General features: G+C 37.2%; 1 protein-coding gene across 2 annotated transcripts in view; it reads left to right on the top strand.

The window, feature by feature from the left end:
• LOC120514245 (collagen alpha-1(XXIV) chain) overlaps nt 1-13,470 on the top strand; it is a 327,082-nt gene that overhangs the window by 73,873 nt on the left and 239,739 nt on the right. For both annotated transcript variants that reach the window (XM_039734522.1, XM_039734521.1), the window contains exon 5: nt 9,015-9,068. In XM_039734522.1, the coding sequence (XP_039590456.1) occupies nt 9,015-9,068 (54 nt within the window). The remainder of the gene's footprint in view (nt 1-9,014; nt 9,069-13,470) is intronic.

The raw sequence follows: 13,470 nt of genomic DNA, 5'->3' as shown, positions 1-13,470 counted from the left end.
AAAGCCTAATATTAATGTCATGAGTATACATGCTGAAAGGAGAGTGATTCATACCTGCCTGTGAATATGCCCTGAACAGAGCAAGCTGTTCTCTTTTAAGTATAATAATTTGATTTCTTTAGTTACATTTTTGCTATCTTTTACTGTGCTTATGTTTAATAAGAAATTATTTAAATGAAATTAACTTAATTATTTAGTCATTCAAACAGGTGTTTTGCAGGATTTCTAAGGTCGGTACCTTTTGCTGTACCCACACTTCATTACAGAAAACCAGTTACATGGCCTGGTAAAAAGTTATTCAGAGGGTTTTTAAGCCGTAGCAGTCTCAAGACATTCAGCAGAGTTCTTTGTCTTCAAGAGGGTCAAGTCACATTCATTTCTGAGCTCTGTTTTTCACTTGCATCCATCAGGGGACAATAATATTTTAAATTGTTACAGGATTCTCTGCAGATAACATGGACCTCTATGTCCCAGCCACCAGAACTGCTAGAACAACATATACAACAACAACAATATTTATTTATATAGCACATTTTCATACAAATGATGTAACTCAAAGTGAAGGGAAGGGAAATTGTTTGTTCCTGATTCTGTAGTGGGCTTTGTTTAAGATGGCGTCATTTCTCACCATTTTTGGGGGCATCCAGTTATTTCTAAGTTACTGGAGTCGTTGCTGCATGGTTATGGATAAAGATTAATTTTTTGAAAGCGTGTGTGGTTTGCAACAAAGTTAATTCACATTCTGGTGCTAGATGAAGATTGTTTCAGCCATTGCTCATCCTTCATATCCATGGTAGGACTGGGGTAAAGTTAACATTGGCTTATCATCCAGAATGCAGTGGGTGGTGTGAAATAATAAAAAAGGATTTGAAGGGGTTTTTGCAATGTACTGTCAATACTTAGTCAGTTATACAGACTGTGTGTATATTTTACTTCTAGCTGAATTTTCATGTAGTGTGGTGTATAATTCTAAAGATGTTTAAGTACCAGTATGGTTTTAAGCTGCTTGTCTTGCATTGTAGCAACTCTTTTTCTTTTTTTTTCAAATTGCTGGTCCATGTTGAGGAAGCAGCTGTTGTAGGATGCTGCCTTTTTATGCTGATCAATGTTGACAAGTTCGCCCTAACTTTAGAGTTGATCTAAAGGTCTGGCTCATGAGTAATAATTTTAGGTTGAAACTGCCATCTCTTAAATTGGGTTCTAGGTATATTGTGCCTCATTCCATCCTTTGGCGAGTGTCTCCTCTTATATTCAAACTGGTGCTTTCTTCCCATTTGTGGACTCCATATGTGAGCATTCCCTTCCTCTTCTGCTCATCTTCCTCCAGTTGTGGTTGATTGTCATCAAGAGTTTGAAGTTCATAAAATTTTGCACTCTAGAAAGCAGAGTTCTAGAGTTGAGTACCTAGTTTAGTGATGCATTAATGGGCCATGGAATGTGCTTGGGTGTCTGCCCATAATGTGCATGCCCTGGGACTGTTAGCTGTAAATTTCACTGGTTGTTTTCTTCAAAATTTGCTGGTCACTCCAGGAGTGGGTTCCTTAGTAAGGGAGTTGTGTAATGTTATTTTGTTAAGTGTTTGAGTTTTCTTTTTGAGAACTCATTTGTGAAGATTTGTAACCATTTTGAAAGTATGTGATTTACTTTGAAAATTATTTAAAACTAGCAAAATACCCGCGCTTCGCAGCGGCAAAGTACTGCCCTAAAAGTTTTATAATAAAATTAAAAGAAACCTTTTTAAACTGAGGGAAAATATACCAATAATTATTTGTTAAGGATCTCTTTGTATACCACATTTTGAGTTCGGCCCTCCGGTTGTAATATGACCAAGCTGTGTGCTGAGCTTACACTTAAGCATGCAATGTACAGTTGGCCATGTGAAAAGCTATCTTGTCTCAAATCTCACAGCTTGGATTGCTGCTGTAATAATCAGTTTGAGTTTCATGGTTTGTTTCAATTACGACAGTATTTGTAGGACTTGTGTTGAAGTGACATTCAGCATCTGTCAAGCATTGTAAATATACAACCAGTTTCATCGATAACTTCACATCCAGCTTTTGAGAGTTTCGACATTCATAAACATCAAAGTGTCCACTACTGAAATCGTCACCTGTGAATCTAAGATGTTTAAGAGGCAATGGCGGTTGTCCAAAGGTGTAAAATATTTGGCCATTTCGATACACTTGAAAGCGATAACCGAACAATTCAGCGGCAGCCATCAACATACATGCAGATGCATAGGTGAAGGGCTTAAGCATTTCACTCTTATAGTGCTCCTGTGTAGTATAATTATCTCCTGTACCATCAGTCCACACCTTGAACCTGACCCAGTCATTCAATACATAAGACACAATGTTCCTCCGGATATCAAGAGTGAGCCTGATATGGCCGTGCAATATGTAATACAGAGAATGGAAAAGGTAGGTGCCATCTCCGGGCATGGAAACCACTCGGTAAGTGACAGTTGTTTGATCGATGGTGATCACCTCGATAGACATGTTAATGCGGGTACGGTTGGAATGATAAAGGAAATGGGTATCTGAACAATGTACAGTAAGTCTAAAATACCTACACAATAACTATAATCATAAAAAATGAACAATAAAACAGCGGAGAAGCCGTGGATTAAATAAAAAGGCTATAGTTATCAGCAGGGAGACGTGAATCCCATGGCGAAGCAAGGAAGGGAATGTAGGGACTGGAGCGACGGACGGCCTTATATAGGAAGGCAGCCAACAACGTGGGAGGCGTTGGTATGGGGGACCCAACGCCGCCTCACACGGTGACCGAGCTGCAGGCTATGGACGTATATATGTGCGTAAGTAGGATTCAGTTAGCGCTGGGAACCCGCGTACCAAATTTCTTGAAGATGGGCCCATAAGTAACAAAGACTGTTAAAAAGTTCAATATGGCGGCCGACAGTGGCCTCATACCACCGAAATAAGTACCAAATTTCAGCCTTCTACCTACATGGGAAGTTGGAGAATTAGTGACGTTGGAAAATTCAATATGGCGGCTGACAGTGGCGTCATACCACTGAAAAAAGTACGTACATCGGTTTCGGTTAGCACAGGGAAGCCGCCTACCAAATTTCGTGAAGATGTGGCCATGAATAAGAAACTTCAACATTGCGGACGTTGTTGACCGTTATCGACTGTTATGACTGTTACGTGTAGAATTTCGAAATGAAACCTGCTTAACTTTTGTAAGTAAGCTGTAAGGAATAAGCCTGCCAAATTTCAGCCTTCTACCTACACGGGAAGTTGGACAATTAGTGATGAGTCAGTCAGTCAGTCAGTCAGTCAGTGAGGGCTTTGCCTTTTATTAGTATAGATTTTCCTGTTGTTTTGTATATGCAACACAGAAGACTTGTCATGTGACTGCAGTCATCCATTTATGACATGACTGGCTGTTACACTATAAATATAGCAGCAGTTCCAGCCTATAGTATCCCTCAGTTGGATAACAAATTAAACTCTTTAAAACTGTTAGCTGTTTCACAAGCAGGCCAAGTGCTTTGAATTTTCCTTTTGTGTTGATCCTGGTTTGCCCTTGTACTTGTTTTGCTGATATTTCTTTACGTTTTTGATATTGAACTTGGTTTAGCTATTGCTATAATTTTTGTTTCATGTTAGTGTATGTTATTTGTACTTCTTTACACTCACAATAATCCCTAGAGACTCAGTCTCTGGAAATATTGCTCAAATACTTTGATAGAGGTTCTTTAAAAATATACATACTGTAATGTGTCTTCTGCTATAATAAAATATAGTAATAGACTAGAGAAGCTATATATAATGGAAATTATCCTGCACCAGTCAAATATTATTTTAAGAACTATATTTCCAACTAAACTGAAAGGATAAGTTCTAAATATAGGAAGACAAATCATAATATTTTTTACAAACAAATTGAGATTCACTGTTTGAATATCTGTTCATATTGTAAATTACATACGTTAATATCCCTTGCATATTACATTGAACACCTAAATCAATTATTGTACACATGTAATAAATATTTTTCAATTCACTTTAACTTAATTATTTTTCTGTAAATAACAGTTCCCTAATGTTTGATATTTAAAATGGAACATATGCTGATTACAGTGTGTCATCTCATATGATTTTCTGTCTCTCTTTTCCTAAGGATGGTTGTAATGGCAACAAACTGATTTGGTCATAAAGATTCAGTTCACAGTTATTCCATGACAATTTACTAGCACTCCCATGCTACCTCAGAAATGTAATCTCCTGAATTTCCTGGTCCCGCTATTGGCTGTATTCTCACAAGTGGGCCTTGCATAGTATAACTGTATATAATATAAAATAATATAATATAATATAATATAATATAATATAATATAATATAATTTGATACTATCCGTTTGTATGGTGTTCGCAGCGATACCTCAAGCGGCCACGGGAAGGATGTGTAGGAAACGAAGTCACATGACTGACGCGGAACGTAGACTTGCTACGACAACACGTACACAACGAGAACAGCAAACGGATGAGCAGCGTATGGTTACAAATGCTACTAATGCTGAAAGTTTTTATGCAAATTGGACACAAAGGGCAGATGAAGAACATGCGCTACAGAATGCTACTAACGCTGACCGACATCGTGCCATCCGTGCACAAGCGACTGAAGAAGCTCGAGCAGCCGCAAATGCAGCACGGGTTGAAAGAAATCAAGCAGCCTGTGCCTTGCGGCGGCCGGAAAGGTGTATTTTAACCACAAATCAGTACCATGATAACAAAATCATTTCAAGGACTTAAAACAAATAATTCTTTGCAGAGAAAGTATGGATTTCACAAACATTGAATTTGTAGCCCGATTCGATCGGGCTCCCAATCGCTAGTATAATATAATATAACTAGACATTAAGCCCGTTACAATAACGGGCGCAAGAACAGTATTGCATAAACATTATTAGGAACAGTCTATATTAAATGGCAAGGGACCTTGACCTCATTCTGTTTGTTGTCTTAATTTTTTTTTTTTAATATTTTTGCAAGAAGCCTAAAGTAACATAATATTAAAAATAAAATAGAAACGTATATGACAATACAGTAAGTATAATTAATATTGCCTTAGTGTAAAACTTTATAACAATCTGTAATACACAATATCTGAAGACGATATTTAGGAAAATGTTTTTATTTTTTTACCTTAGGAAATTTTTCAATAAAATTTCATTATAGACAACATTTTTTGTAAACACTCTTGTTCAGGACCATCTACAACGTTGACAACAACATCTGTAAAACTTCTAACTCTTGATAATGCAACATATAACTGACCGTGGCTGAATACTGGTTCTGGCAAGTAAATGGCAACTTTTTCTAAGGTTTGCCCTTGAGCTTTATTAATTGTTATGGCAAAGGCTAATGTAACTGGAAATTGTCGCCTTCTTATGGTAAAGGGTAAATTAGTAGAGGATATAGTCAAATCAATACGGAGAATATTCTGACGCTCATTTTCTTTTTTACAATTGATCTATTTGCTCGTATTTTTTTTGTCTTTCAGCCTTTCTTTTGTTGATGTTTACTTGCTGAGCTGACCGCTCTTCCAGGAGATGTTGCTTATATACGATTTGAGTGTCTGTGTCTTTTGTCCTTATTGACGTGTCCTTTTTTTTGGGTGGCATGTTGTTAGCAGATAGTTAGTTAGTAAACATGCACGGGGCAGTATGTGTGGCGTCTCCCCAGCAATGAATTTTATGTGCGCGGCCGCGACTACCCAATCAGCCCTCTCCCCAGCAATGCTGTCTTTTATTTGCTTATCATGCACGGCCGCGGCCACGCCATTCACTATGTGCTCAGCTTCCAGTGTGTGTACGTCCATGATGCCGGTCGTGCGTGTCGCACCGAGCCTCACACATGCACACTTCACCAAAAGACACACACGGACACCTGGACGCACACAGGGGTTTTATTAAAGAGGATATAGAGGAGGTTGGTAGCATGCGCTGATAGCGCGTTGCCGCACCACCATGCGACGAACAACCTGGAGCGGGTGACACCTCAGCACCACATTGGAACAGTGTGAGGTGAGTGACAATCCTACCACCAATCCCCACATTTTCCCTGTAAATTGTAGGACCTTTTTGCAGGGCTGGATGCAGATTAACATCATTCCCAATAAGAGGTATCCTTACTAGTTGTCAAGCTTATTTCACCTGGAACCTATAGAACTGGAGGACAAGTGGATTAACTTATGTATTCCTATATTGTCGAGCTCCTTACCCTGTTATGAAAATTGAGCCTAGCAACCCCACACCAGAAAGAATTTGTAACCCAGAGCTCATTCTTTCAGTCACTACCAGAAGCTAGTGAGAACAGGTGAAAATGAAAATGCAGATTACTTTAAAATCAAAAAGCTTGGTGTAAGTTCTTAGCTTCCACTTTACCAACCAAAAGACATACCATGATAATCCTTTATTTTCTTTGTTTCTTTTAATGAACATGACCCAAAAATACTTTAACATCTTCATTTGGGGGAGCTACTACAAATCCCTCTTCCCCTGTCACTGTTTTCCTAGGAGGAAATTGTGACCTCAGATTTGGAGGTACCAGTTTTAATCTCAGTCACATCACACTCCATTTCAAACTGCTCCAGTTTGTACCAGAGTGGCGAAGTACACAGTATCATCTGCAAACAACAGAAATCCACCCCTTGTGCCCCCAAACTGTATATCCTCCAAGGTTTAACTGTACCTTGATATGCTCTCTTTAAGTCATGAAGAAAAGAAGAGACACACTTGTGACAGAAGCACAAGCTCATTATAAACAACTTAAACTTGTATTTAAATAAATAGATCTGCTGATGTGAAAATTCATGGACCACTTGATTTGCAGCAGTAACCCTGAGACCCTGTTGTCTTTCAGCACCTTCTAAAATACTTCTCAAGGTACACTGTCACAGAAGTTTATAAAAGCCCACAAAATATATATATACATAAATGGGAAAAAACATAACATCTAAAATATGTCCGAAAGTACAATGAGTATTGTTGTTTCCTAGATCTGAAGTGGTTATTGCCTGGAAGTCTAAATCCATCATAGGCTTTTCCTTGGAGTCTCAAAGTTGTGATTCTGTAAACCTGGCACATAACTGGGACTTATGAGCCTAAACGATGCTTTGTTGTCGGGAACATTGATTTTCTGGTTGGGTTACCCATAGCTGATTGACAAACAATAATTTAAAATTAGACTCCTGTTATGGTTCTTTTTAAATAAAATTAAACCTCATACAGATCAAGGATGCGGAGACTGGCTTCTTGAATCAGAGTGGTGTTAACAGACAATGGAGTGACTCATACATGTTAGGCCCAGGTACAAAACAAGGCATTTGTAGCCAACATTTTGGGATCATCACCCATAAAGTGAATGTTGTGGGTCTGGGACAATACCTGTTGAGTGTACTAAACTATATCACTGTATAAATTATTTTTAGAATGTAATTAACTATTTGTATCGCAGTGCTTTAGCTCTTTACTTATTTGTATTTCTATATTTTACCGTTTTAGCTAATTGGAATCATGTAAAGATTTGATATTGCAGGAGAGCTAAGCCTTTTTTAGCCTGTTCATTTTATAATGATTATCTAATTCATGTATGTTTTCTCTTAAGGCATCCAGTCTTTGCTGCTTTATATCCTAGATTGATAAGATACAAGAATTAGATGGATTTAGCCATCGATCTAACACATTAAAAATTATGAACATTATTTGGTTGCCATGGTTGCACAGTTCTTACTGCTTGTGTGGAGCTTGCATATTATCTTTTTGCTTGGATGGATTTTACCCAGAAACTACTTTGTTGTGATGCAGAGGTTGCCCACAGCTGACATTAGCTTTCTGAACCCCGGGCACTGATAGTCATGGAAGCGAAATGGATTGGGCAATGAAGACCCATAACAAACAAGGACTTTTGCAAATGTGTGCAGTGCTTTTTTCACAATAGATAAAGCATTCAAAACTCAAAAGTACAGTGACATTTTTAATAATAAATAATTAATCGATAATAAATAAGCTCAAATAAAATCCAGTGCATTGATGGATGGTAAAATCAGCAATAAATAAATAATCCTTCAAATTAGTTAAAACTCCAGGGTGAAAATAAGGCAGGATTTGTCAATAAACCACATCTCTGCTGCTCACGCCTACTGTCTACTCAGCAAGCAGAGACACACTCCAACAAGTGCAGTCAGCCTTTTATTTGGCTTGTGTCCCCAACAATATCCCTCAGCATCTGCAGGGACCACACGAGCCCTGTTCCCTTCTCCTGCCTTCTCTCCAGAGCACCAGCTCTGTTTCAGTCCTCATTCTTCTCTCATTTTCATTTCTCTTCCTTTAACCACTGAACTCTTCTTTCAGTCCTCTAGCTCTCTCCTCTTTTTCTTCTCTTTGTTTCTCGATCTATCTCGATCTCCATGTCTATCCTGTTCAGACTCTTTTCAGCCATTATGAGTGTAGGTGCCTTGATTATGATCCCAAGAACGCTAATAAGGAAACCAGCTAAAGTAGCATGTGAATGTATGATCAGCCAATTTCCCCATCAACACCCTGAGGCTGTTCGGCCACACTACTGCATATATCTGCACCCCCTTGAGCTTGGGTGAACTGTTTTTATTTAAAACTTACACACCACCACGGACCCCAAAATGTGTTTTACCACATATGCAGGTTAGATTATTCAGCCATTCTAAATTGACCTTATGTGACTGAGTGCAGGGTTGTGCATGATTGTTACCCTATGCACATACAGAAACTGCTGCCCTTCTTTTACCAGTTGCTACTGGGATAGATACCAGCTGTCTGCAATCATAAACTGTATGAGCCTTTTATAAGAAGGATGAATGATTTTCCAATATTCTTGTATTAGAATATTTTCATTATAAATTACTAGAAACATATAATGTTCTTTCTTTCTTACAATAATCTTTAAAATTGCCCATTATTCTTTTGTTTCAAAGAGATGTTCTTATGATGTTTTTTTGTTTCCCAGGGAATGCCAGGGCCACATGGAAATCCAGGACTTCCAGGCTTGCCTGGGCCAAAGGTGAGACTTTTCTGCTTTCCTAAAAATATTACCAGTTACCTTGAAAGAATTTGATCATTTGCACACAAATTGTTTGGTATGTATTATTTATTTTCAGTTTTCCTTGATATAATTTATATGGAACTCTGTATAATAATATTTTACTTATTTTCAGTCATTTTATGTTTTGTGCTTTCAGGGAAAATCTTTTTTAATATTTTCTGAGACAAAGGGAATTATAACCCTATTTGTGGGTAACATTTCCTAATTCCTTAAAGCAGATTTTAATTAAGGCCAGAAAAATAAGGTGAAGTAAAATACACACTAAATAGGAAGAACCCCACTTCCACCTTAATGTACTATAAATATATGTAGTTCGGAACTCTTAGTGACAATTTTTTAAATGTGTTTGGGAATAAATTCCTAATTTTTAAGATACCTGTTTTTAAATGAGTTTATGCGCTTTTGGGTTTATTAATATTTTTAGTTACATAATTTTAAATCCATTCAACTGATGAATACAATATAAATCCTGGGATATTTCTCTGAAAAGTTTGTATTGCCATTATTCTAGTGAATGCTAAAAGCTATTTTTGACATTTTTTTATTATATCTATTCTGCTTCATTTACAATAATATTTAGTAAAGTCGTAAAGTACTGAAAGTACTGCAGTTAGTTTTGATTTCATAACATTTTGAAATCTTAATGCTTTATCTTTACAAACTAGCAGAAGTAACCAACATTGTACAGGTGCATTGAAAATTCTAAATTTATTTTAATCATAGGAAAGGTATAAGCAAAAAAGTTGTTGCAGATTTCATATTTAAGAACATCTTTATTTAAAAAATTAAACTACCAAACTACTGCTAAATTTTAAGATTCATTGTTAACTAGTATATATTTATTGTTTGTACATTTTGTTAAATGTTTTTCCAAATCTAAAGCAATGCAAAGATCTGTGAGAAAGACACGGATTCTTCTATTCTTTTTCTACTTTATTACAAATATACCCCTGTTTATTTTTGTTGTTATCTTAATTGATTTGGAATTTGCAGCTTTTTAAAACTTGAATAGAAAATCTTGTGGTACACTATAGGTACTCAAGGAATAAAAACATTGTGTCCAGAGATTTTTTTTGGTAATCTCGGTCTTCTCAGATTTTCATTAGTAATGTTACACTATTTCAGAGTAATGGAGATGTAATAGGTTGATACGTTGTAATGCTATACAGGAACTCTGAAACTTTAAAATTGAATGGGCTTTTTGCTATTTATCAAAATACCAAATCAGATCAGTTTAAATTGGTATCCACTTTAATTTTTGTTATTTTTGCTTCTTTATATGTAATAAAGGCGGCACAGTGGTGCCGTGGGTAGCACTGCTGCCTCACAGTTAGGAGACCCGGGTTCGCTTCCCAGGTCCTCCCTGTGCGGAGTTTGCATGTTCTCCTCGTGTCTGCGTGGGTTTCCTCTGGGTGCTCTGGTTTCCTCCCACAGTCCAAAGACATGCAGTTTAGGTGCATTGGCAATTCTAAATTGTGTTTGGTGTGTGGGGGTGTGTGTGCTTCCCTGCGGTGGGCTGGCACCCTGCCCAGGGTTTGTTTCCTGCCTTGCACCCTTTGTTGGCTGGGATTGGCTCCAGCAGACCCCCGTGACCCTGTAGTTAGGATATAGTGGACTGGATAATGGATGGATGGATATATGCAATAAATCCAATTAACAAATGTTAGACACATTTAAACAGTTGACTTATTATTTTATACATACATACATTTAGGCATCACATATAGATTAACATTTCAAAAACTCAGGTGCCATTAAATTAAAAAGTGTAAAAGCTGTAGCTGTCAGAATTTAACCAAAATAATGCAATTATATCCATTTATTACTGATCTGGATTTTTATTTTTGCTTCCCCCCAGTATGTTCTTTTGCAGTTGATAAGGCTACTGCGGGTGGCACAGTGGTAGCGCAGCTTTTTTACACTTAGGAGACCTGAGTCTGTGACATTTTTGTTAACTAATTTGCATTAAGAATTATGAATATTTCTTCTGGGCTAATTAGTAGCTGTTACATGATTGGGTACAACCACTTTGGTAGCTTACTTGTTTGGAATGATAATAATATCGGGACCAATTTAGTGCAAGGTATGCTTGATAATTCCTTATCTTTGATTGATATACATTTGACAGGTTTTAATGGAGTTAATGTGTGTATAATATGAATCAGTGGGTTATTAAATGATACTGTGTAGGAGTGAATGTGGCCCCTGGTCAGATCTATTTCATGACCTCTGCCTTAGAGTAGGTCTTGGGGCTACGATTAAAATTAGGGACCCAACTGCCAAGTATTAAAGAGAAAGAAGGGGGGATCATTCTCATCATCTCTCTCGTATCAAACTGAAAGATAGCTCATCAATATTACTCACACAAATAATGTAGACATAGTGTCACTGGAGATCTTTGTTTTTACTGTGGTGGTTCTGCTAACTTTTTGGCCAGCTGCTTGAAACTTAAAACGGGAAAATTAAAATAACCAATCCACTTCATGTTTGATGGAATGAGAAAAACCTAGTAAATCCTGATTAATAATCTTTTTTAAGTTTAAATTAATAATTTTCTTTCTTTTTTAGTTGATTGAGGCACAGTGGAAAGTTTTATTGGTTCAGGCTGGGCTAATCAACTTAAATTAAGTAAGCTCCTAGTTAAATCTAAGATAGGAAATGTTGTTCCATTATTGAAGAGCCCTTGGTAAAGAGGTTATGAAATTCATTACTAAAATAATGCTGTCATAAATATGGCTTTTCCATCAAAAATCATTTTAATTTTTTAATCCTTCTGGGTGCCTCCACCCAGATTCTATAAGGGTATCACTGACTCAGGATTCACACCGTATTGATTAGGATATGGATAAATTAAAGTCCAGCGGCCTCACGTATAACGCTGTGCGTAGAATTCACACTATAACATGGCGTAAGCACAAAAGCCGAAATGTGCTTATGCACAGAAAAATCCAGATGCAGGAATCTGTGCGTACTCCAACTTCCATGTTCTTCCGTTACATAAATCCCGGTCAGCGTGAAAAGTAACGCTTGTGCACGCGCTTCATGTAACACACCAACTCCTCCCAGAATTACGCCTCTTTGATTATGCAAATCAATATAAATCGCCCTTAAGCTCAGCCTTCTGTGAAAAGACAATAGGAAAAGCATGGGGGAAAATATAAGAATTTCAGCGAATACCAAGTGGAGGCAAAGAAAAAACATACTATTTGTTTATTTAAACCGTGGTATAATCAACAAAAGGAAGTTGATCGAGTGACATAGCGTGTTGAAGAAACTTGAAAGCTCACGTTCACAAAGTTGCACAGTGCCTGAAATAAAAAAAGAAGTTGTCAGATATCAAAGTCGCTGTGAAAAAGCGAGTTGTAGCCCACCGTCTGAGTGTCATATGAAAGCTTATTAGCATACAGAGAAAAAAAAAAATAGGCACACAGTGGGGAAAAAGCATGAAATGTCAACTTCAATCTCAAAATTTCCACTTTAATCATGTAGTTTATTTTGTCATTAAAGTAGAACATCATAAACTTCATCTTAAAATCGTTTAATTAACCAGTTTCCCAAATCACATCGTAATTAAAGTAGCACGTTAAATGCTTTGTTTTGTATGTGATCTTCTATGTGCTTTATGTGTGTGAATCACTACTTGCTTCTTAAACCGGCTCTCTTCCTCCGACAGGACACAGAATCCATTACATTTGTGATATTACAGCTCTCTGAATAACTAAAATGCTGAGATGTATACGTGATATCATTTTCATGATAATAGGAGTTAAAGCACGTTATTAAACATGGGTTTCACGGCACAGGGATTGTGCGCGACCTTCGATGAAATTAGTTATTGCAGCAGTACTCATGGGCGGCTCTAGGCTTGCGGCGGCCCTGGGCAGAGGAAGAATCGGTGGCTCCTTCATCTGCCCATGTCAATATGGTATCTTATGCACGGTGGATGGCCACGTCCGTGCTCATGACACAAGCGTTCAAATTTTGTCAAAGTTTGCCGCTGTGTTTTTAGCTCTGTTGTTATTTTCTCTTTCTGTTTTATATTCAATATATATTGGCGTGGCCGCCCCTGCAGTTCTTGCTTTTCCGTTACCACAATCAGTTCTGTAATAGACGTTAAGCCATCTGTAAGCTTAGAGCGCCGATTCTTCAAAACTTTTAAGGAACATTGAAATATAATAATAATTATTCTATCCTTCACGCCAGTCCCAGTGAAGAATACAGATTATTTAAATGAAGATAAAGTTTTATCTGTATAATATAATAAACATATTTTGCTGCATTTCACCTTAAAAATGATATCATCATCATATGTAAATATGTGCTTTATAAAGTGGCGCAGGGTGTGTAATATTATAAGTAT

This window comes from Polypterus senegalus, chromosome 14, assembly GCF_016835505.1.
Source record: "Polypterus senegalus isolate Bchr_013 chromosome 14, ASM1683550v1, whole genome shotgun sequence".
Taxonomy (NCBI): domain Eukaryota; kingdom Metazoa; phylum Chordata; class Cladistia; order Polypteriformes; family Polypteridae; genus Polypterus; species Polypterus senegalus.
The sequence above is the reverse complement of the archived record's forward strand: the minus strand, read 5'-3'. Positions and strand labels throughout refer to the sequence as shown.